At 35.3% G+C, this 26,388-nt stretch overlaps 1 protein-coding gene across 1 annotated transcript in view; it reads right to left on the bottom strand.

Annotated features, from left to right (window-relative positions):
• The window catches only part of GPC5 (glypican 5), a 746,563-nt gene that overhangs the window by 439,467 nt on the left and 280,708 nt on the right, over positions 1-26,388 (bottom strand). Inside the window, exon 3 of the mRNA XM_032151100.2 lies at positions 13,279-13,973. Coding sequence (XP_032006991.2) covers positions 13,279-13,973 — 695 coding nt within the window. The remainder of the gene's footprint in view (positions 1-13,278; positions 13,974-26,388) is intronic.

The raw sequence follows: 26,388 nt of genomic DNA, 5'->3' as shown, positions 1-26,388 counted from the left end.
AGACAATGCATGATAAAGGCCAGATTTCTTAAGTTGATGATCAGATATTCATTGGGGAATCATATATGAATCAAGACTTCAACTCTAGGGATACAGTAGTGAGCACAACCAATGGTCTTTTGCGTTTGGGCATCTGCAGATCAATATAAAATATAGACAATAAATAATTGCATTTATGCAAAATGCTGTAAAACAGAAGTTACAGTGTTGCCAGTTTACATTACAAAGTTACCCATCCTTTTCTACAGAGGAAAGCTTCCCATAATGTAGTGGTATCTATTCACAACACAGAAATGAGGAGTAGCATTAACATTAGCTAGATAAAGGTGCTTGGGAGGACGGCCAGGGGAGAGCCTATTTCATTCAAAACACCGACAAAGAGTCATGAGAGAAGACTGAATGCTAAAGGAACCAAGCGAACTCCAGCATGGCTAGAGCAAGGGAGTATTACGAGTGGTGCCAGACAAAGGTAAAGTGGTAGTAAAGGCCAGAATGCGCAAAGCACTAAAGGTCACTATAAAGCCTTTTAAATTTCATTCTAAGGTCAATAAAAACCATTGGAAGATTTTAAGCATAATACATTTTATCTTTTAAAAATAGTATTCTGACTTCTGTGTAGAGGGTAGACTAGGGAGGTTAAAGTGGCCAGGGAAAAGTGAGTTAACCTACTGGAGTGTCAACAGTGTAGCTGCACGCCCAGCTGGTAACACCCAATGTCTAGCAGTGCCTAGGACACTGCAAACACTCAATATACATTACTTGAATATTCGAATGAATGTTTGAGATTATCCTCTTAAATGTATCAGACTCATGAATTTCTTAAATAACAAAAATAGTTTTTCAGGATCTGAAAGTTGAGCATCCATGGGGAAAACAAACAAAACTTTCGATATATGAGAACTTTTTTTATCTGAAGGACCTTGTAGTGTTAAAGACAAAATGTTCCTAAAAACATATTTAATATGTCATAGTGAATGACAAATTAAATGACACATTATTCCTCTGAGTCTCCAAAGCCTCAGAAAGAGTATGCCAACAGAAAGAACAAACCCACACATAGAAATTACTTCCTGGCATATACTGGTTTTCTATTGGCATGAGTAAATTTTCAAAAGTATACAGTGTATTTTTTTATAACAGCTTTATTGTTATATAGTTCACAGAACATAAAATTCGGCCTTTTGAAATGCACAATTCAGTGAATTTTATTATATTCACAGAGTAGTGCAACCATCAACATTATCTAATTTTACAATATTTTTGTTACCCCCTCCAAAAAAACCCATATTGCCTTAGCAGTAACTCCCCAGTCCCCTGCGCCTCTAAGCCCCTGGCAACTATTAATCTACTTTCTATCTCCATGAATTTGCTGTCCTGGACATTTCATATAAATAGGATCTTACAATATGTGGTCTTTTGAGACTGACGTCTTTCACAAACGTGTTAAAGTAAGTAATTAGGAGGCCATTAGACTGAGGTGGCCATCAGCTTTCTGGGCTCTGACACAAACAAACGGAAACCCAACTCAGAGGAAACAGTCATATCCCAGGGGAAAAACAAAAACAAAAACAAAAAACGTAAACTTAACCAACCAGAAATAGCCAAGGAGTCTCTATCTAGGGCTTTAAGACTATGTCCTCCCTTTATCAATCAAATATTGCCTTTGTCTTGTTTCTGTGAATACCTTATAAACACTTTTCCCTCACACACCTTCGGTGAGGTCCCAATCGCTTGAGGTCTGGCACTGCCCAATTCATTAACTCCTGTCTGCTCATCTATACACTTTAAAATTTTAATATGCCTAAGTTTACTTATCAAGGTCCAATAATATTGTGGCATGTATCAGTACTTCGTTCCTTTTTATTGCCAAAAAATATTCCATTATATGTATATAGAACATTTTATTTATTCATTCATCAGTTGATAGACATTTAGGTTGTTTCCAGTTTTTGACTATTAGGAACATGCTGTGATGATCATCTATATATGTTTTTTGTGGATATATATATTATGTTATCTTGGGAATATACCTTGGCATGAAATTAGCTGGGTCAAATGCTAGCTCTCAATTTAACTTTTTGAGGAACTGCCGAAGTGTTTTCCAAAGTGACTGCAGCATTTTACATTCCCTCCAGCAATGTTTGCATGCTCAGTTTTTTCCACAGCCTCACAAACACTTTGCTACTATTTATCTTTGTTTTTATTATTTTTTTTGAGACAGGGTCTCGCTCTGTCACCCAAGCTGGAGTGCAGTGGCGTGATCATGGCTCAGTGCAGCCTGGACGTCCCGGGCTTATGTGATCCTCGGACATAAGCTTCCTGAGCAGCTGCGACCACAGGTGTGCCAACATGCCTACCTAATCTTTATTTTTTTTGTAGAGATGGTGTCTTGCTATGTTGCTCAGGCTGGTCTTGACCTCCTAGGCTTAAGCAATCCTCCCACGTTGGCCTCCCAAAGCACTGGGATTACAGGCTGAGCTATCATGTCCAGCTTGTTTATCTTTTTTAATATAGCCAACCTAGTGAGTGTGAAGCGGTATCTCATTGTCTCAGTGTGGTTTTGATTTATATGCCACTAATGACTAACAATGTTAAACATCTTTTCATGTGCTTATCAGTCATTTGTACAGCCTTCTTTGGAGAATGCATATGCCCATCTTCTCCTGGGTTAATTTTTAATTGATGAGTTGTAAGAGTTGTCTAATTGTATTAAGTAGTGCCTGAATATAAACATTAACTTAGACCGTGTCATATATTGACAGTAATGTCTTATTTTTGATTTTAAAGCAAATGCATCCAGTAATTCCACTGTGCTCTTGGAATTATATAAGCCTACAGTTTTTTTCCAGTTTTCTGTTTCTATTATGTTTCATCTTCAATTTTTATATTTATTTCTATGATGTTTTTATCTTAATTTATTGTTACATGTATATTGTTGCTATTTGGCACATTCCTAACTACCAGATATTCACTATGGATTGCATTCTTTATTGTTACAAAGTATATATTTTCATTTCTTGTTTTTCATTTTCTTTTTTGTTTTTGCCCTTTATTCATCCTGTGGGAACATCTTCTTCAACTCTCAGTTCCCACATTTGCAGCATATTACATCTGCTCAATTATCTCATGATTTAATGATTTCTCCCCTACTTGGGAAGCAGTTAAATGAATTCAAGTTTCTAACACTTCCCAACAAAAAAGTCCCATCCATCATAAGCAACATATTTTCTTGAGACCTTTTATTTCTCAATGTGTTAGGCCAAAGTATAATTTCCAAAAAAAATTAAAAATATGACTCTAAAAAATATGTAATGAGCAGTTGTGAAATATTTTTTTGCTTAATTTCTTAATGAGGGAAGAAACAGCACAATAAAGCTGCTTGAAAGGTGAATACCAGAGATTAGCATTATAATCCTTACAAGAAGAAACACTGCAATATTAATGTCAGATTTACAAGATGGTTGACACTTTCCAGATAAAACAATAACTTTTTGGTTTGTTTTCTCAATCATGCAAATATCACTTATAACTCTATGGGGCAAAAATTATTTGCTACTTATCAATCTTCTGTAAATTAAATCTAACTTTACAGATCTTAGTATGGGCCGTAAAGTGATGAAATAGTAAGTAAAAAAAAAAAAAAAAAATTACATGTGCCTAGGGCAGGGTGCGGTGGCTCATGCCTGTAATCCCAACACTTTGGGAGGCCAAGGTGGGTGGATCATGAGGTCAGGAGATCAAGACCATCCTGGCCAACATGGTGAAAATCTGTATCTACTAAAAACACAAAAATTAGCTGTGCATGGTGGCGCACACCTATAATCCCAGCTACCGGGTAAGCTGAGGCAGGAGAATCGCTTGAACTCAGGAGGCGGAGGTTGTGGCCGAGATTGTGCCACTGCACTCCAACCTGGGCGACAAGAGCAAAACTCCATCTCGAAAAAAAAAAAAAAAAGAAAGAAAGAAAAAAAGAAAAAAAATTACATGTACCTAGAGACGGCTCAAGGAGCTCACCTTAAATAATTGGAGGAATATAAGTAATATTTTGCATTCTTTTAAGGTTTTGGATAATTTTTCTTAACAGTTACTACTTTATTGTTGGAAATTATAACTACATGTCATTTGGAAATATGGGGGGGTTGTTTTTAGACTGCTTCTCCATCCAAGTAAGAGAATAAGGTTTCCTATTCTTACACCAAAACCTGAAGGTAACATTGAAACGCACAAATCCTTCCCGCAACTATGATATCCAGCATCAAACATCTACTGCTGATCTGATGAAATGAGTTTGGATCATCTCTAAATCAGACTATACATATTGTGCCTCCACTGTACAGACAAATGTCACTGAAGAGTTTAGTATACATCCTAATACTGACTCTATCAAAACCTACCATGCTTTCTATTGACATTTTCCTTGGGTAATCTTTCAACAAAAAGTGCCTCATCTGCTTATTCTAGTGTCCAAATCAACACAGAGAGTGGCTGAAAATAGAATAAGGAGAATAGCAGGCCCAAATTTTTAAAAGTGGGAGGTACTACCTGTCTCAAAAGATAGGTGCTAAAGAGTTAGATGTTAGCAGCCAGCCTTTATGATTCACGAAGTTAGAATCATAAATGTGAACAGTCAGAAGGGGAAAAATGTGAGTGTAACAAAATATCCCACAGGTAGACTACACATTCCTGAAATGTGAAGACTTTGAAAATTTCTATTATTTCTTCCTTAGTTGTCAAAAATGAAAACAGAGAAGGGAGTATAAACCTTCTCCATCCTCACACCTCTTACACCACCCTTCCCATGCATAGCTGAAGCCAGCCAGACACAAAACCAAGAAGGGAACTGACAGCTGGAGTCTTCTCTGATCATCCCTAGATAGATTAGGTCTCCAAGGTCAAATAATGCAAAGTTGTATTAAACAGAAAGAATATCAGTGGCCAATGTTGCAGACTTGCATTCCTCCACTGTAGAACTTCCCAACTATTGACCAAGAATGATTACAGACGTGGAAAGAGATTTTCCTCTTATTTATTGAGTCAGTTAGGAAGGGGTTAGGGTAGCCAGAGGCCCTGGCTATCCACTCTGGCCTACAGAGCTTAGTTCTTACTCCAAGGATCACGTAATATGACCATTGACTTTGTAGTCAAGACATGGAGAAAGTTGAGAGGCACCGTTTTTCTTGTCCCATCTTGAGTGAGGTTGTCCCCGGTTTTCAAGCCCTGAGAAGTTTTAGGCAGGATGCTCACAATGGTATTCTGTGGTTTTCTGTGGCCATGGAGTTCTGGCAATTTGAGGTGACTCATCAGAGGCTTTGGAAGTTATGGAAGGTCCAATGACTGCCATGATGCTGTATGTAATACTGATCCTGGGGGCCCCAGGACCAGCAGAGACAGCAATGCCATGGGAGCTTAGCCCAGACCCAGATCCCCTAGGAATGCTCTGGTCGGGGGTAGGGGGGTGTCATGCCTTCTATAGTTATATAAAAACTGAAAGTGAAGGGGTAGAAAAGGATATTCATTCCATGCAAATGGAAACCAAAAGAGTATAGAGATAGTACTTAGATGAAATAGACTTTATGTCAAAACTGTAAAAAGAGACAAAGAAGGGCATTATATAATGACAAAAGGATCAATTTTAAAATGTTGTATAAGAGTTGCAAATATGTATGCACCCAACATTGAAGCACCTGGATAAAAAGGTACATATTAATAGATACAAAGCAAGAAATGGACTGCAATACAATAGTATTGCAAAGAGTAGAAGACTTCAGTACTCTACTTTCAACAATGGCTAGATCATCCAGAAAGAAAATCAATAAGGAAACATTAAATTTGAACTACACTGGAGACCAAATGGACCTTAAAGAAATATACAGATAATTCCATACAAAGGGTCATAAGAGAATAAAATGAATAAGTATATGCAAACAAATCGGAAAACCTAGAAGAAATGGAAAAATGCCTAGAAACATGCAAACTACCGAGACTGAATCATGAAGAAACAGAGAATCTGAACAGACCAATAAGGATTAAGGAAATTGAATCAAACATTTTAAAATAATTGCCCATTATATAAAATCCCAGATGAATGGCTCCACTGTTGAATTCCACCAAACATTTAAAGGAACTAGTACCAATCCTTCTCAAGCTCTTTAAAAAGTCAAAGAGGAAGATACACTGCCAAATTCATTTTATAAGGCCAGCATTACCCTGATACAAAAGCCAGATAAGGACACTAAAAGAAAATAAAATTACATATCATTATCCCTTATGAACACAGATGCAAAAATCTTCAACAAAATGCTGGCAAACCATACTCAACAGCAGTGACATTTATCCCTGGGATGCAAGGATGATTCACCATATACAAATACATAAACATGATATACCACTTTAACAGAATGAATGACAAAAATAATATGATCTCAATAAACACAAACAAAAAAGCATTTGATACAATTCATTATTCTTTCATGATAAAAACTCTCAACAAGTGAGTTATAGAAGGAATTTATCTCAATACAATAAGGGCCATACATCCCAATCCCACAGCTAACATTAATACTCAATAGTGAAAAGTTGAAACCTTTCCCTCTAAGATCAGGAAGAAGACAAGGGTGTCCACTCTTGCTACTTCTATTCAACATAGTACTTGAATTTCTTGCCAGAGGAATTAGGCAAGAAAACTCAATAAAAGGCATCCAAATAAAAAAGGAAACAGTTACATTGCCTCTTTTCAGATAACTTGATCTTATTTATAGAAAACCCTAAATACTCCAAGAAAAAAATGTGATAAATAATAAACAAATTTGGTAAAGAAATAATAAACTTCATTAAATGACAAACAGGTATATTTTTAAATGCTTAAAATCACCAACCAAAATAAACATAAAATCTGTAGCACTTCCATACATTAACAGCAAGCTATCAGAAAAAGAAATCAAGAAAACAATCCCATTTACAACAGCTACCAAAAAATCACTTAGAAAATAAGTTTAACAAAGGAAGTTGAAGATACGTACACTGAAAACTATAAAAATTGATGAAAAATTGAAGAGGATGAACATAAGTAGAATGATATCCATGTTCTTGAATTAGAAGAGTTAATATTATTAAAATGGCCAGTGCCTAAAGCCATCTATAGATTCAGTGCAATCTCTATCAAAGTAGCAACGAAATTTTTCACAGAAATAGAGAAAAAATTCCTAAAATTTGTATGGAACCACAAAAGACTACAAATAGTTAAAGCAATATTGTGCAATAAGAAGAAGGCATCACACTGCCTGACTTCAAAATATACTACAAAGTTATAATAAACAAAATATCATGGTACAAGTATAAAGACAGACATGCAGACCACTGGAACAGAATTAAGATCCCAGAAATAAATTTATGCATCTCTAGTTAATTGATTTTGGACTAACATAAGATCTGAAACTGTAAAACTACTAGTAGAAAACATAGGAAAAAATGTTCTTGACATTAGTCTTAGCAAGATTTTTTGGATATGACCCCAAAAGTACAGGCCACAAGAGTGAAAATAGACAAATGAGATTTCTTCAAGCTAAAATGCTATGCATATCCAAGGAAACAATCAACAGAGTGAAGAGACAACCTATGGAATAAGGGAAAATATTTGCAAGCCATCCATCTGATAAGGGCTTCATAGCCAAAATATATAAGGAACTCAAACACTCAATAACAATAAAACAAATAACCTTAAACATAGCAGAGGGCCTGAATAGACATTTCTCCAAGGAAAACATACAAATGGCCCAAGAGATATATGTTTAAATGTTTAATATCATGAATCAACAGTGAAATGCAAATTAAAACCACAATGAGATATTATTTCAAATCTGTTAGAATGGATATTACCAAAAAAATAAGAATAACAAGTGTTCTGAGGATGTGGAGAAAGGGGGAAACCTGTACACTATTGGTAGGAATGTTAATTTGTACAGTTGTTATGAAGAAAAGTGCAGTTGTTCCTCAAAAAATTAAAAATAGAACTACCATATGCTACAGCAATTATCTTTTTGGGTATACATCGAAAAGATATGAAATCAGTATGTGGAAGAGATGTCTGAACTCCCATGTTTATTGCAGCACTATTCACAATAGTCAAGATACAGAATCAATCTAAGTGTCCATCAACAGATGAACAGATAAAGCAGATGTGAGATATATACATATGATTCTGCACAGCCAATGAAACAATTAACATAGTGTAGAGAGAACCTATGGAATAAGGGAATACACACACATACACACACACAAACACATCTGCACAGTGGAATACTATTAAGCCTTAAAAAAGAAAGAAATTCTGTCATTTGCAGCAACATGGACGAATCTAGAAGGAATTATGCTAAGTGAAATAAGTCAGGCAGAGAAAGACAAATGTTGTATGAATCTCATTTTTATGTAGAGTCTAAAATAGTCAAACTCAGAGGAGCAAAGCAAATGGTGTTTGCCCAGGCTGAGGCTGGGGACATGTTGGTCAAAAAGTAAGAAGTTTCAATTAGATAGAAAGAATGAGTTCTGGAGATCTGTTGTACAGCCTTGTGACTATAGTTAATAACAATGTATTATACACTTGAACTTTCTCAGAGAGTAGATTTTAAACATTCTCACTAAAAAATGTGTACATGAGGTGAAGGATATCTTAATTAGCTTGATTTTAATTATTTCACATATATCAAAATATCATGTTGTACACCATAAATACATATAATTTTTGACAATTAAAAAGTAGTTAAATGAAAAATAAATTAAACTGTGGAAAGACATACACATGGTTTATGCAGTATCAATTCAGAGAGCATTTACCCCACAAAAGTAGCAGCAGGATTGGCAAAGCAGCTGAAAGCATCAGTGATGCACCTGACGACCTATTCACATAAAATCCAATCAGAAATTATTTCAGAAAAATTCAAAAGAATCACTAGGCATTATTAAAAATTTCTTATTCCCAGGAGACAAACAGCTCATAATATTGGGATAAGAGATTGTTTGCTCAAAGAAACCTCAGCAACTTCACAAAAGCAAATGCACATTTGACACATAATTTGACTGAGGAAGAATGTAAGGGGTTCTTTTCCCTTTTACATTTAGAATTAAATGGGAGTGAGTAACCTGGAAAGAAGATGTCAAGAAAAGTGACAGGATAATAGCCTTCGAATACTTAAAGGCAAAGATGGCCAAGACTTAGTTCCTATCTTCACAACATTACATTCCAATATACCATGGGTGACTATTTAACATACATATAATCCTTCACCATAAGGATAAACTTTCCAACAACTTGAGATGTCCACAAATGTGATGGACCACTCTTCTAGGAGGCCTTTGCTCAGATTCTGCTTTATAGACCTTCAGACCTTCACAAGATATTTAATAATTGTTCCTGTCTCAGGAAATTAGGTAAAAATAAATAACTGTGATTATATCAGTCTTTATTCTCAAGTAACTCACACCACAATATTTATCAGAAAGATAAAATCACAAAATAATCATGCAACATTTTCAAAGTTCTATGAACTGTTTACACAAAAAGTATTCAAACTTGTTATCTGCCCCTAAATAATTTTGTACTTGCCTCATATGAGGCACATGAGTCTTCATTAGCCCTGACCACGGCTAATCGCCTCAGGAGAGGTTCCACTCACCACTATCACCACTCCACTAGCACAGCCTACACATGCGGGGGTCACATCTCCAAAATAAGAAGGATTCAGATTTAATCAGGCACGTGAAGAAAACTCCTACCAGCAGAGGCCGAAATATCACAGAACTACCTCAACAGAGTATCAAATTTATGATATCTGAACAGAAAATCCGTGCACAATAAAATTACCCTTTGACTTGCCTCTAATCAGAAAACATCTCATTCCATATCTGAAAAAAAACAAAATTATCTTCATATTAAAAATAGAAACAATTAATTGTCACTACACAATATGGTCACATCTGGAGTAAGAAGTTCCTTAACACTATTTAGTGACCAGAAGTCGGTGGGTGAAAACCTTTAGAAATGATCTCTACATAGAACTGTGAGTTAGAATAAATAACCGTCCTGTGGTCTAATGAATCTTCCTTTTCTGCTTTATTAGCTTACAGTGTTTTCTATAAAATCAAAGTCAGCCCACTTTCATTGGATTCTTTCAGAGCTGACTTTCACACTAGGAGCTTACATTTTCCCCTCTCAATTGCTACAGATTTAATTCTTATGCCTTTTCTTTTTCTTTGTCAATTCCCAGTCTTATTCCTCAGAAGAGCCACGTACTAAATCATAAGTTCAATATCAACCCACCACATATGTTAAGCAAAAATTAAGCAAAGGTAAAAATAATATCTTTCAACACTACTAATAGTTACTGTGGAATGTATTGCATTTAGATATCTAAAATTAAAATATCTAAAATTGCAATGGTATTTTGAATGAAATTTTGTCCAACCACCCATGGGCTTTGCCTATGACGTAGCTTACACACAACCTTTGGTCACACCTTCCACCTTGTGGCAGCCAAGTCCAAATATGTGCGTGAATGAAAGCTCCCCCACCAAAACATTTTTATTTCAGAAATAGTATCTTGTCAGCTTTTCATATATTATGGAAACCGGAGCAACCCTAGAGATTCTACTTATTCATTCCAATCTCTTCTCTGTCTAAAGTTTATACATTCTGATCTGAGTCATGCTCAAAAGAACACACTCTACATATCCAACATTAATTTCAAAATAATTTCATCCATGTTTGAACCTCTCTAGGAACCAACTCTGGTATCATTCTATTTTACCCTAAGAATGAGATGTCCTTTCTTTAACCCAGGGTCCTCACCCTCAGATCTGTGGCATCACAGGAGCTGTAAAGTCACTGAAATTATATGCAATATTTTGCACGCGCCTGTGTGTCAGCGTGTGTTACTTTTCTAGGGAAAGGGCATATTAGCCTTCTTATTATTGTGAAAGCGTCATGGCCACGAGAAGGTGATGCACTCTGCCACCTCTTCTTCATCACTCAAAAACTCCCACACTGCACTAGATTGACTGACGCTAAGCAAATGTCATGACTTTTGTCAAGTTCATGTGTGATAGTTACTGGAGAATGTATTGCATTTAGATATCTAAATTTAAAATATCTAAAATTGCAATGGCATTGTATTTTAATTAGGTTACTTTGGAGACTGAGATTTTGAGAATTCTTTCCTAAGCTTTTTTGTTCTCTGGGACCTATATTTGCAAAATCTCATATACTTTGCTATTTTAGGAAAATGCATATCACATCATTGAATAAATTGTACAAAATTAGCATTTTGTCCTAAATAATCTAGGCTGCTATTTTAACTTTTCTTTTATTGAAGGTATAGTTTAAACACCTAAAAACACTTAATAAATTTACTATGCTTACTGTCTACAGAGTCAGATAAATGTCAGAGGAAGTGTACAGAGGAAGTGATAAGTTATTAGTTTCCTTAACAGTTAATTAAAGTATGTTAGTATATATTATACAATTCACCGTAAAGTCATTTTTGATAGGTTTTATTGATAGAATTATATAGTAATTCTAAAGTAATTTGAGTACAACCAGCTGAATCTCTACTGATATGGCATAGATAGAATAGGTGAAAGACTTATCTGTAAGAAAAAAATAGAATGGGAATTTTTTTGTTGAAAATTATGCTTCTGATCTTGGGAGGCCGAGGTGGGTGGATCACGAAGCCAGGGGCTCGAGACCAACCTGGCCAACATGGTGAAACCCTGTCTCTACTAAAGATACAAAAAATTAGCTGGGCGTGGTGATGCATGCCTGTAATCCCAGCTACTCAGGAGGCTGAGGCAGGAGAATTGCTTGAACCCGGGAGGCGGAGGATGCAGTGTGCCAAGATCACGCCATTGCACTCCAGCCTCAGTGAAAGGGCGAGACTCCGTCTCAAAAAAAAATAAAAAGAAAACACCTTTTTTTTTTCCTAAAACTGTATAGAATCAATATTTAGCTGTGTTTCCTGGTAACATTTGTTCTATTTAGAACATCTTGAAACAATGTTATTAAACCAGATCTATGATCTCATGCCTTTAATAAGTTAAAGTGTCAAATTATAGCAAGAAATAATATATTAAATGTAATTACTAAGAAATAGGATTTCAAAAAATATGAAGTATTTATTTACCAAATGAATTAATAATTTATTAACAAGAGGGTAATCTATCTATATCCATTAATATTAAAAATAGAGACTTGCCTAACATTTTCTGAAAATATCAATTTTTTTCTCATTCATAAAGAAAATTACAAGTATTTATTTAATTAAATGATTATTTAAAATATTTTTTGAGCTCTACACCCCTAAGAAATAAATGTTTACTTTGGGAGCATTTAAAACATCAGAGAAGGCCAGGCATGGTGGCTCACGCCTGTAATCCAAGCACTTTGGGAGGCCAAGGCGGGCAGGTTGTGAGGTCAGGAGTTTGAGAACAGCCTGTCCAATATAGTGAAACCCTGTCTCTAGTAAAACTACAAAAATTAGCCAGGCATGGTGGCGGGCACTTGTAGTCCCAGCTACTTGGGAGGCTGAGGCAGGAGAATCGCTTGAACCCGGGAGGTGGAGGTTGCAGTGAGCCTAGATCATGCCACTGCACTCCAGCTTGCCGACATAGTGAGACTCCATTTCAAATAAAAAGAAAAAAACAATCAGATACATCAGTGAATTATTTCTAAATAATATAATGTGATAGTGATAATTGGTAAAATGTAAACACTATGCACAAGACAGTAAGTGTGTAAGTTCATTTTATTCTCACGAGGATACTATTATGGTATTACATCAACCCATCTAACCAAAGAGGAAACTGAAGGAAACAGAGATAAAATAAGCAAATGGGTAAACTCAGAGCTAGTAAGAGGCAGAGACAAATGTGAAATCCAATTTAACACTAGGACTTGTGTTTTAATTCCTACTCTTGAGGTGCAAAGAGTCCAAAGGGACTTACCTAATTTCATTTAGCTAATTACTGGTAGGCTAAACATTCAAATCTGTGCTGTTCCTGATTTCAAACCTGAGCTCTTGCCACATCACAGAACTCACCCTTTCAGCAGACTTCTACTTCGGAGAGAATGTGGTATTTCAGCCAATCAAAATTTTATCATAAGATATAAAAAATATAATATCTTGGATTGAATATATCAACGGATACATTCTCCTACTATTTCCTAAAGTATATCATGGCTAATCTTTGAATTACAAGAAATCAGACTGGAAATCTGGAGTTCCTACTTACCTGTTCCAATAATTTTTGTCCATTGAGGTGAGCCTGTATCACAGCATCATTAACAAGCAAGTGAAGGTTCAGCAGCACGTGTTCTATGTCGTATGTTCCATGCATTGCATCTGACAGTTCTTCCAGCGACCGGATATATGCATGCCAGTGTGGATTAAGCTCCGCCATGTGCGCCAGGCAGCCTCGCATGACATTGAGGCAGTATCCCATACAAGGCTTAGTGAGCGTCAGGCCCTGGCAGTGCGGGCAGTACTGCATCTTCAGGAGGGCTCTGCTGCACTCTTTGGAGAAGTGCAGATAGTCTGTGGTGTTGATGACTTCAATGCCCAGATTGAGTGCCTGCAGAAAGGTGCGGCTGGGCAGCAGGGACCTCCCCATCTGTCCCATTACTCTTTTGGGAATATTACCAAATGGACTCACATCCCGGCGAGCCATCCGGATGCATTCTGAGTATTCCAGGGAACTGTCAGTCACACCAGGGTTAATGAGGTGGTTGTAGACCAGAGGAAAAAGACTGTCAAAAAATCTGTTTACAAATTCTTCAGGATTAACATCTGCACCAAATAAATACAGCCCCACATCAGTGAAGAACTCCTGAACCGAAGCAGCAGCCTCCAAGGCCATGTTCCTGTAGGTATTGCAAAAAAGTATACTGGTGTAATTTTCTGCTTGTTTGATGAGAGTTTCAAGGGTTTCTGTAACACAAGCAGAGGTAAAAGATGAGAAGGTTTAGTATTCATGTTAACACTGTCCATCTGCTCCAAATATTAAATGACTCATCAAAACTAATCTAAGGATCTAAGTCGTAATTCTCAGCCTACTCAACCAAATTCAGTTTTCCAAGGATAATGACCGGACAACAGTGGCCTACAACACACAAGTTTTATAGAGACATATTTCTAGAATCATAATCTGTTTAAAAGTAATGAAATCACCGGGCACGGTGGGTCACGCCTGTAATTCCAGCACTTGGGGAAGCCGAGAGAGGTGGATCCCTGAGGTTAAGAGTTCGAGACCAGCCAGACCAACATGGGGAAACCCCCTCTCTATTAAAAATACAAAAATTACCCAGGCATGGTGGCAGATGCCTGCAATCCCAGTTACTCGGGAGGCTGAGGCAGAAGAATCATTTGAACCCGGGAGGCGGAGGTTGCAGTGAGCCTAAATTGCACCATTGCACTCCAGCCTCAGTGACAGAGTGAGACTCCGTCTCAAAATAAAAAAAAAAAGTAATGAAATAAAAAATAAGTTACATGTATGGTAGTTTCTTACTTTATTCTATAGTCATTCATAACTCACTAATGATAGAAAAAAGTGTCACTGAGAAATTTATTTCATAATCTGACTTCATTATTTATAAAAGATGGTCACATTAAGTACTTAATTCACCACCTGCTATATTTTTATAATTTTTAAAATCTTTTTCTTTTCCAGAATGAAAGCTAGTAGATTACACATTGGTTGCTATAAAGGGAGGTTAGATTCCCAAAGGAAAACCAGACAATCCTTAGACCTCCTCACATGCTCTAACTAAAGAGAAAGTAAAGCATTCATTTTCAAAGTATCCATAAATTATCACATTTCGTTAAGCACTGGGAAACCCATGAGTGCTATAATTTGATGAAAATAAATTATTGTGACCACATTATTAATCATATCCTTTTTCTTATCATCTTATCTTCAAAGACTTTACTGTGGGATATTTTGTTTCTTACTTAAATAACTGATGATCTCAAGTAGATTTATCCACAGAAAGAACCAAGAATAATTTACCCATAAATTAAGGGAGAAAATCTAAAAATAGAAAGTTGGAATAATCAGCAAGTCAAAATGGTATATCAAAATGCGGCATTAAGCAACAGTAAACACCTTGGATATATTAGTAATTACATTTCATAATTAGCCTAAATAAGGATACTGGACTGTTTCAATATATAATAATAAAATATATTCAATATAATTACCTCCTATGGTCCCAATCATACAGTCACTTGTATTTAGGTTGTAAAAGATCACGCAACAACTTAGTAATCAAAACACTGTTTGAGTATATTACAAAAATAGATGGAAGAAGAGTAGGAAAAAACAAAATGGAATAACAAAATGCAGAGGTGCTGAGAGAGCTACTAATGAAGCAGAACTGTGTCATGAATACGCCATAGAGTCCAAGTACAAATAAATAATAACACAATATCATGAATTCTGATACTGATCTAATTCACATTGATTTCCAGGCTTTAGTGTGATATATTAAGGTGCATCTAGCATCTACCCTGCAATCAAAGGTAACAGCTTTTAAAAGTAATTGCAATTCTGTTTCAACAGAGTATGTATAAATTGTTAGGTAGAGCTCATGTGTCATCTGTGTGTCGCTAGTAACTAGTTCCTCAATAAAAATATGAAAGAATGAAAATGGGATGATAATGAAAAGCCTTCAATTGAGACTAGCAGCTCTATCATGTCAGCCAGCACTAATGCCAGGTTTCCCCAAATGGCCTGATCACCTGGGCTTCATGGAGAAAAAATACAGATTGTCAAGTCTCTGCATTTGAAATTCTAACTCAGTAGGTTCGTCTTGGTTCAGGAATCTATATTTAACAAGCAGCCCAGGTGATTCTTTTAACCTGGCCAGTTTTTGAAACATTGCGGTTGCAAATGCGTGTCAAATATTCTCTCTGCTCTTACAGAGTTGTTCAGCAAGCATTCCACTATGATAACCTGACCCCACAGCTGCAGTCTCAGCCACTACACTCTGTTTTCACAGATCCACAGGACAAAGTGTGAAAACAGAATTGAATCTTTGTGGCTTGAACTACAATAAAACTGCCAAGCCTGTATGTTTCTCCTTGAAATAGGTCATTTTTCTGAGCAGTTTGTGTGTGGCTAAGAATAGCGAAGTGGGTCACAAATAATTTTATTTACCAATAATGGTTAAATCACAATGTTTTAAAATTGTTTAATTTGTTAAAGATAAAATGAGGATAGATTCAAAGATACCCTATATCACAGGCATTCTTACATGCTTTCCATCCAGGTTTCTAAGATATGTGCTATATGTGTTCATATGACTGACAATTGCCATATTATTCTTAGTGGAATAAGGGTTGAACATTGCTGAATCAGGCAATACTGATGTTCCATCAGATTTCTGCCAACTCTAGATGATGCTTACACATGCAATTTTTATAAAGGCAAGAGTAAAATATTTCTTTATAAATTTCAGCCCAATTAATTTATAACATAATGATTTAGGAAAATATGGAGTTTAGCCCTAACAGGTATGTTTTACAAAGTAATTTATATTGTAAAAGCAATGTTGAAGAGAATATATTTAATATTTAGGAGTTTCTATTCAAAATAAAAGTGAGTATAGCACTTCCAAATATCATTATTTCTCTTTTAAGGCCACTGTGTATTATTAGCAACAAACTAATTCTGAGTACTCTTTGATTTTGTAATTAAAAATGAATTTCTGAACAAATTATACAGTTTTTATTTGATTTTAGAGTAGTTTTTCTCTGATTCAATTTTATTCTTTAAAACAAAACAACCAAAACGAACTTGATAATGACTTCAGGAATCATATTAGAGTGAAATTTTAAAACTTTTCTCTAATACCACATGCATTAAAATTTTAGCTTTCATAAACTGTGTATTGACTTTACTACCCTTTGAAGGGGAGATTATATGTTATCAAATACAGTCATGTGCCTTGTAAGATGTTTTGGTGAATGACTCACTGTATATATGACGTTGGTCCCATAAGATTATAATGGAGCTGAAAAATTCCTATAACTTAGTGATATCACAGCCATCATAACATCATAGCCCAACATATTACATGTTTGTGGCGATGCTGGTATTAACAAAAATACTAGATTGCCAGTCATATAAAAGTCTAGCACATACAATTATGTATATTACATAATATTTGATAATGATAATAAACAACTTTGTTACTGGGTGTTTACCATACTATGTTTATTGTTGTTATTTTAGAGTGTACCCCTTCTACTGTTTTTTTTTAAGTTAACCATAAAGCCAGCTAAGTCAGGTCTTCCAGAGGAAGGCGTTATTATCATAGGAGAGGAAGGCATTGTTATCACAGGAGACGACATCTCCATGCCTGTTATTGTCCCTGAAGCCCTTCCAGTGCGACAAGATGTGGAGGCGGAAGACGGTGATATTGATCCTGACCCCGTGTAGGCCTAGGCTAATGTGTGTGTTTGTGTCTTAGTTTTTAACAAAAAAGTTTAAAAGTAAAAAAATAAATAAATATTTAAAAATAGAAAAAAAGCTTATAGAGTAAGGCTATAAAGAAAACATTTTTGTACAATGAGTTTGTGTTTTAAGCTAAATGTTACCACCAAAAATCAAGAAGTTTTTTAAAAATTGAAGTTTATAAAGTAAACTTGATAAACTACTGTAAGCTACGGTTACTTTGTTATTGAAGAAAGATTTTTAAAATAAATTTAGTATAGCCTAAGTATACAGTATTTGTACAGTCTATAACAGTGTAATGTCCTAAGCCTTCGCATTCACTCACCACTCACTTACTGACCTACCTAGAGCGACTTCTAGTCTAGCAAGCTCCACTCATGTTATGTGCCCTATACAGGTGTACCTTTTTTAAAAAAAAAAATTTATACCATAATTTTACGTGTATATATATTTTTATATATGATTTTTTGAGACAACATCTTGCTCCATCACCCAGGCTGCAGTGTGATGCCATGATCATAGCTCCCTGTAGCCTAAACCTTCTGTGCTCAAAGCAACCCTCCTGCCCCAACTTCCCCAGTAGCTGGGACTACAGGTATGGACAACTATGCCAGGCGAATTTTTATTTTTTATTTTTTTTTGTTGAGATGGGGTCTTGCTATGTTGCCCAGGCTGGTCCCAAATTCCTGGCCTCAAGGTATCTGCTCCTTTGGCCTCCCACAGTGCTAGGATTACAGGCTCAGTCTATACCATCCTTTCACTGTATCTTTTCTAAGTTTAAATATGCTTAGATACACAAAGATTTGCCACTGCATTACAAACACCCAAAGTATTAAGTATAGTAACATGTCATACAGGTTTGTAGCCTAGGAGCAATGAACCTATACCATATAGCCTAGGTGTGTAGCAGACTATAAGGTCTATATCTGTGTAAGTATACTGTTATATTTACACAATGGTGAAATTGTCTAATGATGTATTTCTCCAAACAAATCTCTGTACTTCAGTGGCACACAACCGTGTCACTATTCTGTTTATTTCCTGAATATCTGAACACAAAATAGATTTGATTTAGGTAATTTATTGCATTAGTTTTTCACCATGCTATTAACTCATCACAATATTAAAAAATTGGGGGGCTTTCAATATGTATTAAATCTGATATTGAAATATTCCAGTTAATTGAATTACCTAAATATATGTAATGTACATATTTTTATACATTATATCTGTGATCATAAATATTTCTTAAATCCAACCAATAAAAAACTATAAACTATTGGTCTATACATAGTTGATTCTTCACTGCTTAGGGATAAACATATTTTGAATTTTTTTGTCCTAATCACTTCATAAAATTTTAATACGTAAACACCTATCAAAAATGAATGATCTAGGAGCCAAGCCATTGAATAATTTTGTACTAATTTTTAATTAAAATTGGTAAAATCAAAATTGAATTTACTATAGCTACTAATTTGTATTAACTTTGAATTTGTAAAACTATCACTTTGTTCTTATACCATGTTTACCAAGGAGTTGAGTGTTTCTATTTTACTGAATTAACATTTTGATATTAGCAAGAATTTAAACTTTCAAAATAATTGTCAAGTAACAAAATATGTGCTGTTCTCCAAAAGTGTAATAGACATATAACATAATTGTTTATAAATCCAAGATCAGTAAGGTGCTGAACAATTAATCACATCTACTTAATTATGAAAGAGAAACTACAGTTTCTTTCATTACAAAGTTATAATACATAAAAATACTTCTCAACCAAGCTATATAAGTAGTAGCTTTGTATTCAAGCATTAAAAATTATAGCACACATTGAAAATAAACATTTTCCAGTCTTGTTTAAGCAATTTAAGAAACAGATTAGGAATAAAAAATTACCTTTTTGTGTTTTTCATTGAGAATTTCAATAAGCTCTTCTTTCCAGTGATATCAGAACAAGTCTATCAAGACAGAATAATTTCCAGTTTTCCTTATAATGCCTGAGTGATAGATTGAATTAAAGGCTGCAAGTGCAATCTAATTACTGTTTAAATATAGAATGTAATTCTCCCCAGCCTTATGGGAGAATTAATTTATCTATACATAAAATCATTTATGTGTTATCTCACTAAAAACTGGATTTGGAATGCATGAAGTTTATCTGCATCTATTTCCATTGTCAACATTAACATTCCGTTAGTCTTAATTTAATGATGAAACATCTAAGACTGAAAACTTCAACTGTTTCCAGCCCACATTCCTTTTAGAGATATTTTATTATACACACAAATGGTTACCGACACAAATCAAGGATTTAACTTTAAATAAAACTGGTAGAGATAAAATTGAGTGATATCAATTTAAAATTAAATGTGAAAAATGTCAAAATCAGTGAAGATTCATATGCAGGTGGCTTTTTGTAACGAGAGAAACCGAAGAGTCACAAGGCTTTTATTAGTTTAAAGATAAAGTTGATTTCTAAAAGCAATGATTATGAATAACTGTTATAATAACCTCTCTGGTATGACATGTACTTATATTTTATGACCCTTTTCATATTTTTTATTTTTGATATATGAATGTTTTAACTTAAAAAATTTGAAATTTCAACTATAAGTTGAGGCCACAGATATCCTCAAATAGAGCAATGAAATAGATTTTAAAAGATTAAATCATACCAACCATAGAAAATCAGATGATTTTACAATGTATATCTGATTAAAGAGAAATTTTCAGAGCGAATTTGCATTTTGTGCATTACAACTCTCAAGTCACAGATTATGTTATTGCAATGGATAATTTGTTACTACTCTGCTACTTTAGAGTTACTCTGTGCCTGAAATCATGTATCCCTCTGTATTAAATTATACAGATAGATGAATAGGTAGGTAGATAATTTTAAAAGTAATTTTATAACCAGTTTTTATCACACGTTACAATGAATTTTAATTCCATTTCCTTTTTTCTTAAAAAAAGTACTTCTGAATAATTTTAATAGTAATAATTCTTTTGATTTTCAGAAGACCATTATAGCCACTTGAAGATATGTATTTTTAAACAAAAGAAGCAACTACCTAATTCTCTAGACTGGAAGTGTTTATACTGAATTTTCCCTTATATTTGCATATTTCCTCATTTTTTTCCAAAAAGTAAAATGTGCAAAGTTTTTTGGAATATTAATTTAATGACATTTTCAAATGTTATGCAGTATGGTTTCTAATATAATTGTCCAGAAATCAGTCATCTATATAAATAAATAGTGAGTGGGATATTAATCTGTATCATCAAGACTTAGCATTTTCTTAATTAATCTAATCTTCTAGGACAAGCACTGCATGGAAAGTGCCCTCTTAACTTTCTTCCTCCCTCATTTCCCTCATTAATTTGGCCTTCACGGTGCTTCACATTTATTTCTAATATTATTTTATAATTATTTATGTTCTGAAAATCAACTTGATTTTAGCAGAAATTTAAATTCGCTTAAGCACTTGTGTAACAGATAAAATCAGTTCCAAACAACTAACCATTGATTGTTTCATGAATTATTGTGGGGTGAAGATTTTTAATCAAATTTTCTGATAATCTTTAAGCTCAGAAACACAATCTAAAACTACAAAGGAGCTATACGGAAGAGATTCTTACTAACCACTTTATGTTTCTATACAGAACAAGTAAATCAATATCCTGTATTGGTGGTTCTCCTTCCTCTTTTTCTTTTTTTTTTTTTAGTTAATTCATATACAAAAACATGGTTCTTCTTTATTTAAATAAACAAAAGCTTTCATTCTGCTAACTCATAATTCCTGCCCTCATTTTCTCTATTTGAAATCTCAAGAGAATGAGATGTTCTGTATTTTTGGCTTTCATTAGCACACTGTCCATTCCCTCTTAGTGTATTCAAATCTAGTTTCTTTTGATATTCATTCTTTCATTCATCCATTCAACCAATATATTTTGAGTACCTGTTTTAGACCTTGAAGCTAAAACTGAATAAGCCATACAAGTTTCTGTCCTTATAAAGCTTAGAATCTACAGAGTAGAAGATAAAGTATAAAAGCAAACAGATATATAAATAATTTATTATTATGTTAGGTATTACAGAGGGATAAAAGAGGGTAGAGGATGAAAAGTGAAGGGCACTGTTTTCCAAAGATCAATTTGCTTATAATCAATTGACCAAAAGACAATCAAAAGCAAGGTCTTAATCTTATTCTCAATAGGAAACTTTCTGAGTTTACCAAATACATCCAAACTATGAACAATATTTGGTCATTTGCTAGATTAAAAAATTGATTTGGACAAACTGGCTTGGGCAAAATGATTTTCTACAGATTGGTTATTTTATTTTATTCTGAGACAAGGTCTCATTCTGTTGCCCAGACTAGAGTGCATTGGCACAATCTCCGCTCACTGCAGCCCCGACTGCCTGGGCTCCAGAGACTCCCCCACTTCAGCCTCCCAAGTATCTGGGACCACAGACAAGCACCACCACCATACCTAGCTAATTTGTGTTTGTTTGTTTGTAGAGACAGTGTCTCTACGTTGCCCAGGCTGAGACTGGCCATTTTAGGTACAGTGAGAAGGAAAACCCTCTCTGGGGAAGCAACATTCAAGTGGAGGCCTCAATGATGAAAAAGAGCCAGCTTGAAAAGATGAGTGGTTAGGGGGCTCAGAGAAGGTAGAGTGCAAGGTTATGAGGTGCAAAGAAGGTTGCTGACTATGCGAAAACAGAGGAAAGTCAATGTGATTGGAGCTCAGTGAGTGAGAGGAGAGAAAGGTCTGAGAAGTAGGCAGGGGACAGATTTCAGATGGCCCCACAGATCATGGTAAGGGGTTTAGATTTTCTATGTGGAATGCGAAGCATGGGGAATTTTAAACACGGGAGAAATGTGATGCTGTTCATGTCTTAAAGGGTAACAGTGGCTGATATATGGAGCATGGACTGCTGGACGGGTGTAAGGATGAAAGCAGGAAGCCCAGTTTAAAGGCTATGCTAACAGTATGGGTGACAGTCATTGCTGGGCTGGACTGTGGTATTGGTGGACGTGTATGTTGCAATAAGTGATCAGACTGGCCATATGTACTGAATCATAGGAAAAATAACTTGTGGTTGTTTGGAGGGAGATGTATAGGAAATGGATAAATGAAGGATAAATCTGAAGACTGGGCCTCAGTATCTGGATGCATAGTGGTACCATTAACTAAGATAGGCAAGAGTATGCAGGTTCCGTGTTTGTGTGTGGTGGGGTTGAAAATTAAAGGTTTTGTTTTGAACGTTTTACCAATTAGAAAATCAAATAAAATGTATCAGTATACAATTAGATAAAATAATTGGAGTCTCAGGAAAAGTTGAGGCTGTTGATATAAATCTGAAAGTGACTGTTATGGAGAACAAAGTTATGGTACTGGATGAAATAACCAGGGGAAAAAATAGGGAAGAGTGGAGAGATTTAGGAAAAGAAGAGTAACCAGCAACAAGAATTAGAATAAGAAGCCAGTGAAGTAAAAAGAAAATCAGGAAAATGGAGTGTCCCAGAAATCAAGGGAAGAAAATAATGCAAGTAGAAGAAAGTAATCTATCATGTCAAATGCTATTAAAAGGGCAACTGAGATGAGAAATAACTGTTGACCATGGGAACTGACGAGAAAGAGAAGCCCTTAGCAACCTTGATAACAGCTGCTTCAGCAGAATGCGAGAAGAAAAGGACAAGAATTGAGGCAACGTTATGGGCAACTTCTTGCAAATGTTTGCTATAATGGAAGCAGAAAACCAAGACAGGCCACTGGAGTGGGCTATGAGGTCAAAGGTTTTTGCTTGTATGAGGAAGGAGAATTTACTGAATATTCACATATGGATACAGGAATAAATTGATGACCGAGCAGGCAGGATGGGAACTGCAGGAGGAAATTCCTTGAGTAAGCAAAAGGATATGATCTAGGGCATTGATAGAGACTAAAATATTGGATAAAGAAGTGGATGTTATAGTTGCCAAGAATAATGTCAAATGAAGTCAAGAGAAAGAGTCAGGTAATAAAGTGGTGAGTTGCTAAGGGAACATGACCAGAAGTCTGGTAAATGGCAGCATGGAAGCCAGACAGGCAGTGAGTCTTCCAGCAGGCAAAGGGGATTTGCCGGGGGAGCATAGGAGCAAAAATGTGGATACACGAGCACAGCATCCCCAACAAAAGAGGATGATCCTGTTTGTTTCCTGTTGCTGCTGTAGCAAATTGCTAATAATTTCCCAGTCTAAATAACAGAAAATTATGCCTTCTCAGTTCTAGATGCCAGGTATCCAAAAGCAGTGTCACTAGGCTGAAATCAAGGTGTGATCTGGGCTGCACTGCCTCTGGAGGTTCTGAAAGAGAATTCATTCCTTTCTTTTTCCAGCTGCTGGTGGCTGCTGCCATTTCTCGGCACTCCTTGGCTTATATCCACATCACTCTAATCTTACATTGTCTTCTGCGTGTATTCATGTGTGAAATCTCCCTAGGCCTCTCTTTTAAAGATTCGTGTGATTATTAGGACCCACCCAGATAATTCAGGATAATCACTCCATCTCGTGGTCCTCCATTCAAGCACATATGCAAAGACCTTTTTTTTTTTTTCCATGTAAGCAACAATTCGAAGATTCCAGGGATTTGTCCCTGACATCTTTGGGGCCCAATATTCAGCCTACTACAATACTGATCACAGCAGACAAAAAAATAAAATTAAAAATGCAAACTCAGGAGACAATGACTGTAGTCCAAGGTCTTCCATGTACTGATTTATGTGAGCCATTTAACCTCTCTAAGCGTCAATTTTGTCTGTAGTAAAGTAGATGTAATTGTGTCTGCTCTGACCAAGGGCAGAATAGCTGTGAGATTCAATTGAAATAAAATGCAGCATGGTGACTAGTGATTCTTTCACTCCTTATGTTCACAGACTGCTCAGAACAATGTCCTAAGACTGACTGTACCCTCCTGCCTTTCCTGTGTGCTCACGAATCTGTTGAGGCAGGAATTGTGTCCTCCTGTTCATCTTTCTATCTCCCAGTGTTTTTCCCATGAGGGGCCTCTGTACATTCTGATAGGCTTCAGTTCAAATGCCCCATAATTAGATGCTAGTCCCATGCGTGTAAATTTCCTGACTTCCTTGCCCTTCACTTATTCTCATCAGAAAACAGGTATAATAATGGCACGTATCTCATAGAACAGCTGTGAGAATTAAATGAATTTGTACATGCTACCTACTTGCATAGCGCCTAAAGGTAGAAAGTGCTCAAAAACCATTAAGGAATAATTATAATAATAATCCCTAACTTTTGCCATGTACTTGCCGTGAGCTAGATGATTTATTAAGTTCTTTTGGAAAATTAATTCACTTGATTCTCCAACCCATGATGCGGGTACTCTTACTAGCACAACAACCATAATAATACTGTGTATATTAGTAAACATAGCACACATTGTATTATTAATCATTCCTACTTTACAGATGATCAGGTTGAAGCACTGAGAGTGTAAGTGATTTGACCAAGGTTTATACAGAAAGTAGCAGAGTCTGGATTTGAACCCTGAGTATTTGGTTCCAGATTCTGGATTCTGAACCATATGATATACTATCATTTTTTAAATAGTCTGACATCCTATATAAAATAGCCAAAAAGGGCCATTTGGGATAGATGTACACAAAAACAAAATAAAGCAAGACAAAACTTTATATAATTGAACAAAATGCACACATTTCACTGTTAACTTAGCATATTAAGATATTATGTATGATAAACCAAATTAGCTATTGAAATAATTCTTTTCAAAAATTAATATTATAAATATGGCAAAACTAAAGAGAAAACTATGTGTTGCATTGAAGTCAACTCAGCTGAAAATTTTCTAATATTTCTAATTATGAAGTGCAAAACTGCATCTTAATCTCTGGGAAAGAAAGATATCGTTTAAGATCTTTATCACCAAATACACTGTGGAGAAAAAAATAAATATTGTTGCTCTTCTACCACTCTTTCCCCTGCCAAAGAAAAAGTCCATGTCAAAAGACAATATAGGAGAAAATAAACTATTTAGTTTGAACAAGAAGGTAAAGTTAAATTCAGGGAAAAGATTTAGGTTATAGGGAATACTGCTGGTGATGCTGCATAAATTCCACTAGGAATGATGGAAGAGCTAGGCAGGCAGAGAGGAATAGTTGATTGGGTCAAGTTGTCACTGAAATGGTATTGAGATTTCTGCCAACCTCTTCCTAATGAAATGCAGTGGCTTCTTCTCAACATTCAGAGTCTCCTAGTAACTCTAGCTTTTAAAGCTGGTGACGCATTCTCTTATACCCTCTATTGGTAAAAATTGTGTTTCTTTCACTCATTCCTCTACATCCTAGGCCAGATTGTTCAAAGTCGTGGTTCTTGTTTCTTATCATCTTGTTCAAAATATCGCACCACTTTTACAATGGCAAATAAAACTCCAAGCTGATTGCTCTCACATTTACATATGTAGCTCAGTAATCATCAAAGTTTTTGGTCTTGGAACGCTTTACACTCTTAAAAATTTATTGAGAAACCCAAAGCTTGTATTGTGGTGGGCTACATACATATATATAGAAATACATATTATTCATATGTATTATTTTTAAAAACCTGATAATTATTTTAAAACATTTAATCCATTAAGAGAACCATAATAAACATAATGATACTAGATTACTGGTTTTGTAAAAAACAGAACTGTATTTTCCAAAACAAAAAATGTTAGTGCGAAGAATATCATTGTTTTACATTATTGCAAATTTCATTATTGTCTCGCTTAATAGAAAAGAGCTATATTCTCACATCTATTTCTGAATTCAATCTGTGAACAGCATCTTGTTTTGGTCAAGGTATATGAAGAAAATCCAGC

The sequence above is a fragment of the Hylobates moloch genome, unplaced genomic scaffold, assembly GCF_009828535.3.
Source record: "Hylobates moloch isolate HMO894 unplaced genomic scaffold, HMol_V3 SCAFFOLD_4, whole genome shotgun sequence".
NCBI lineage: Eukaryota > Metazoa > Chordata > Mammalia > Primates > Hylobatidae > Hylobates > Hylobates moloch.
The sequence above is the reverse complement of the archived record's forward strand: the minus strand, read 5'-3'. Positions and strand labels throughout refer to the sequence as shown.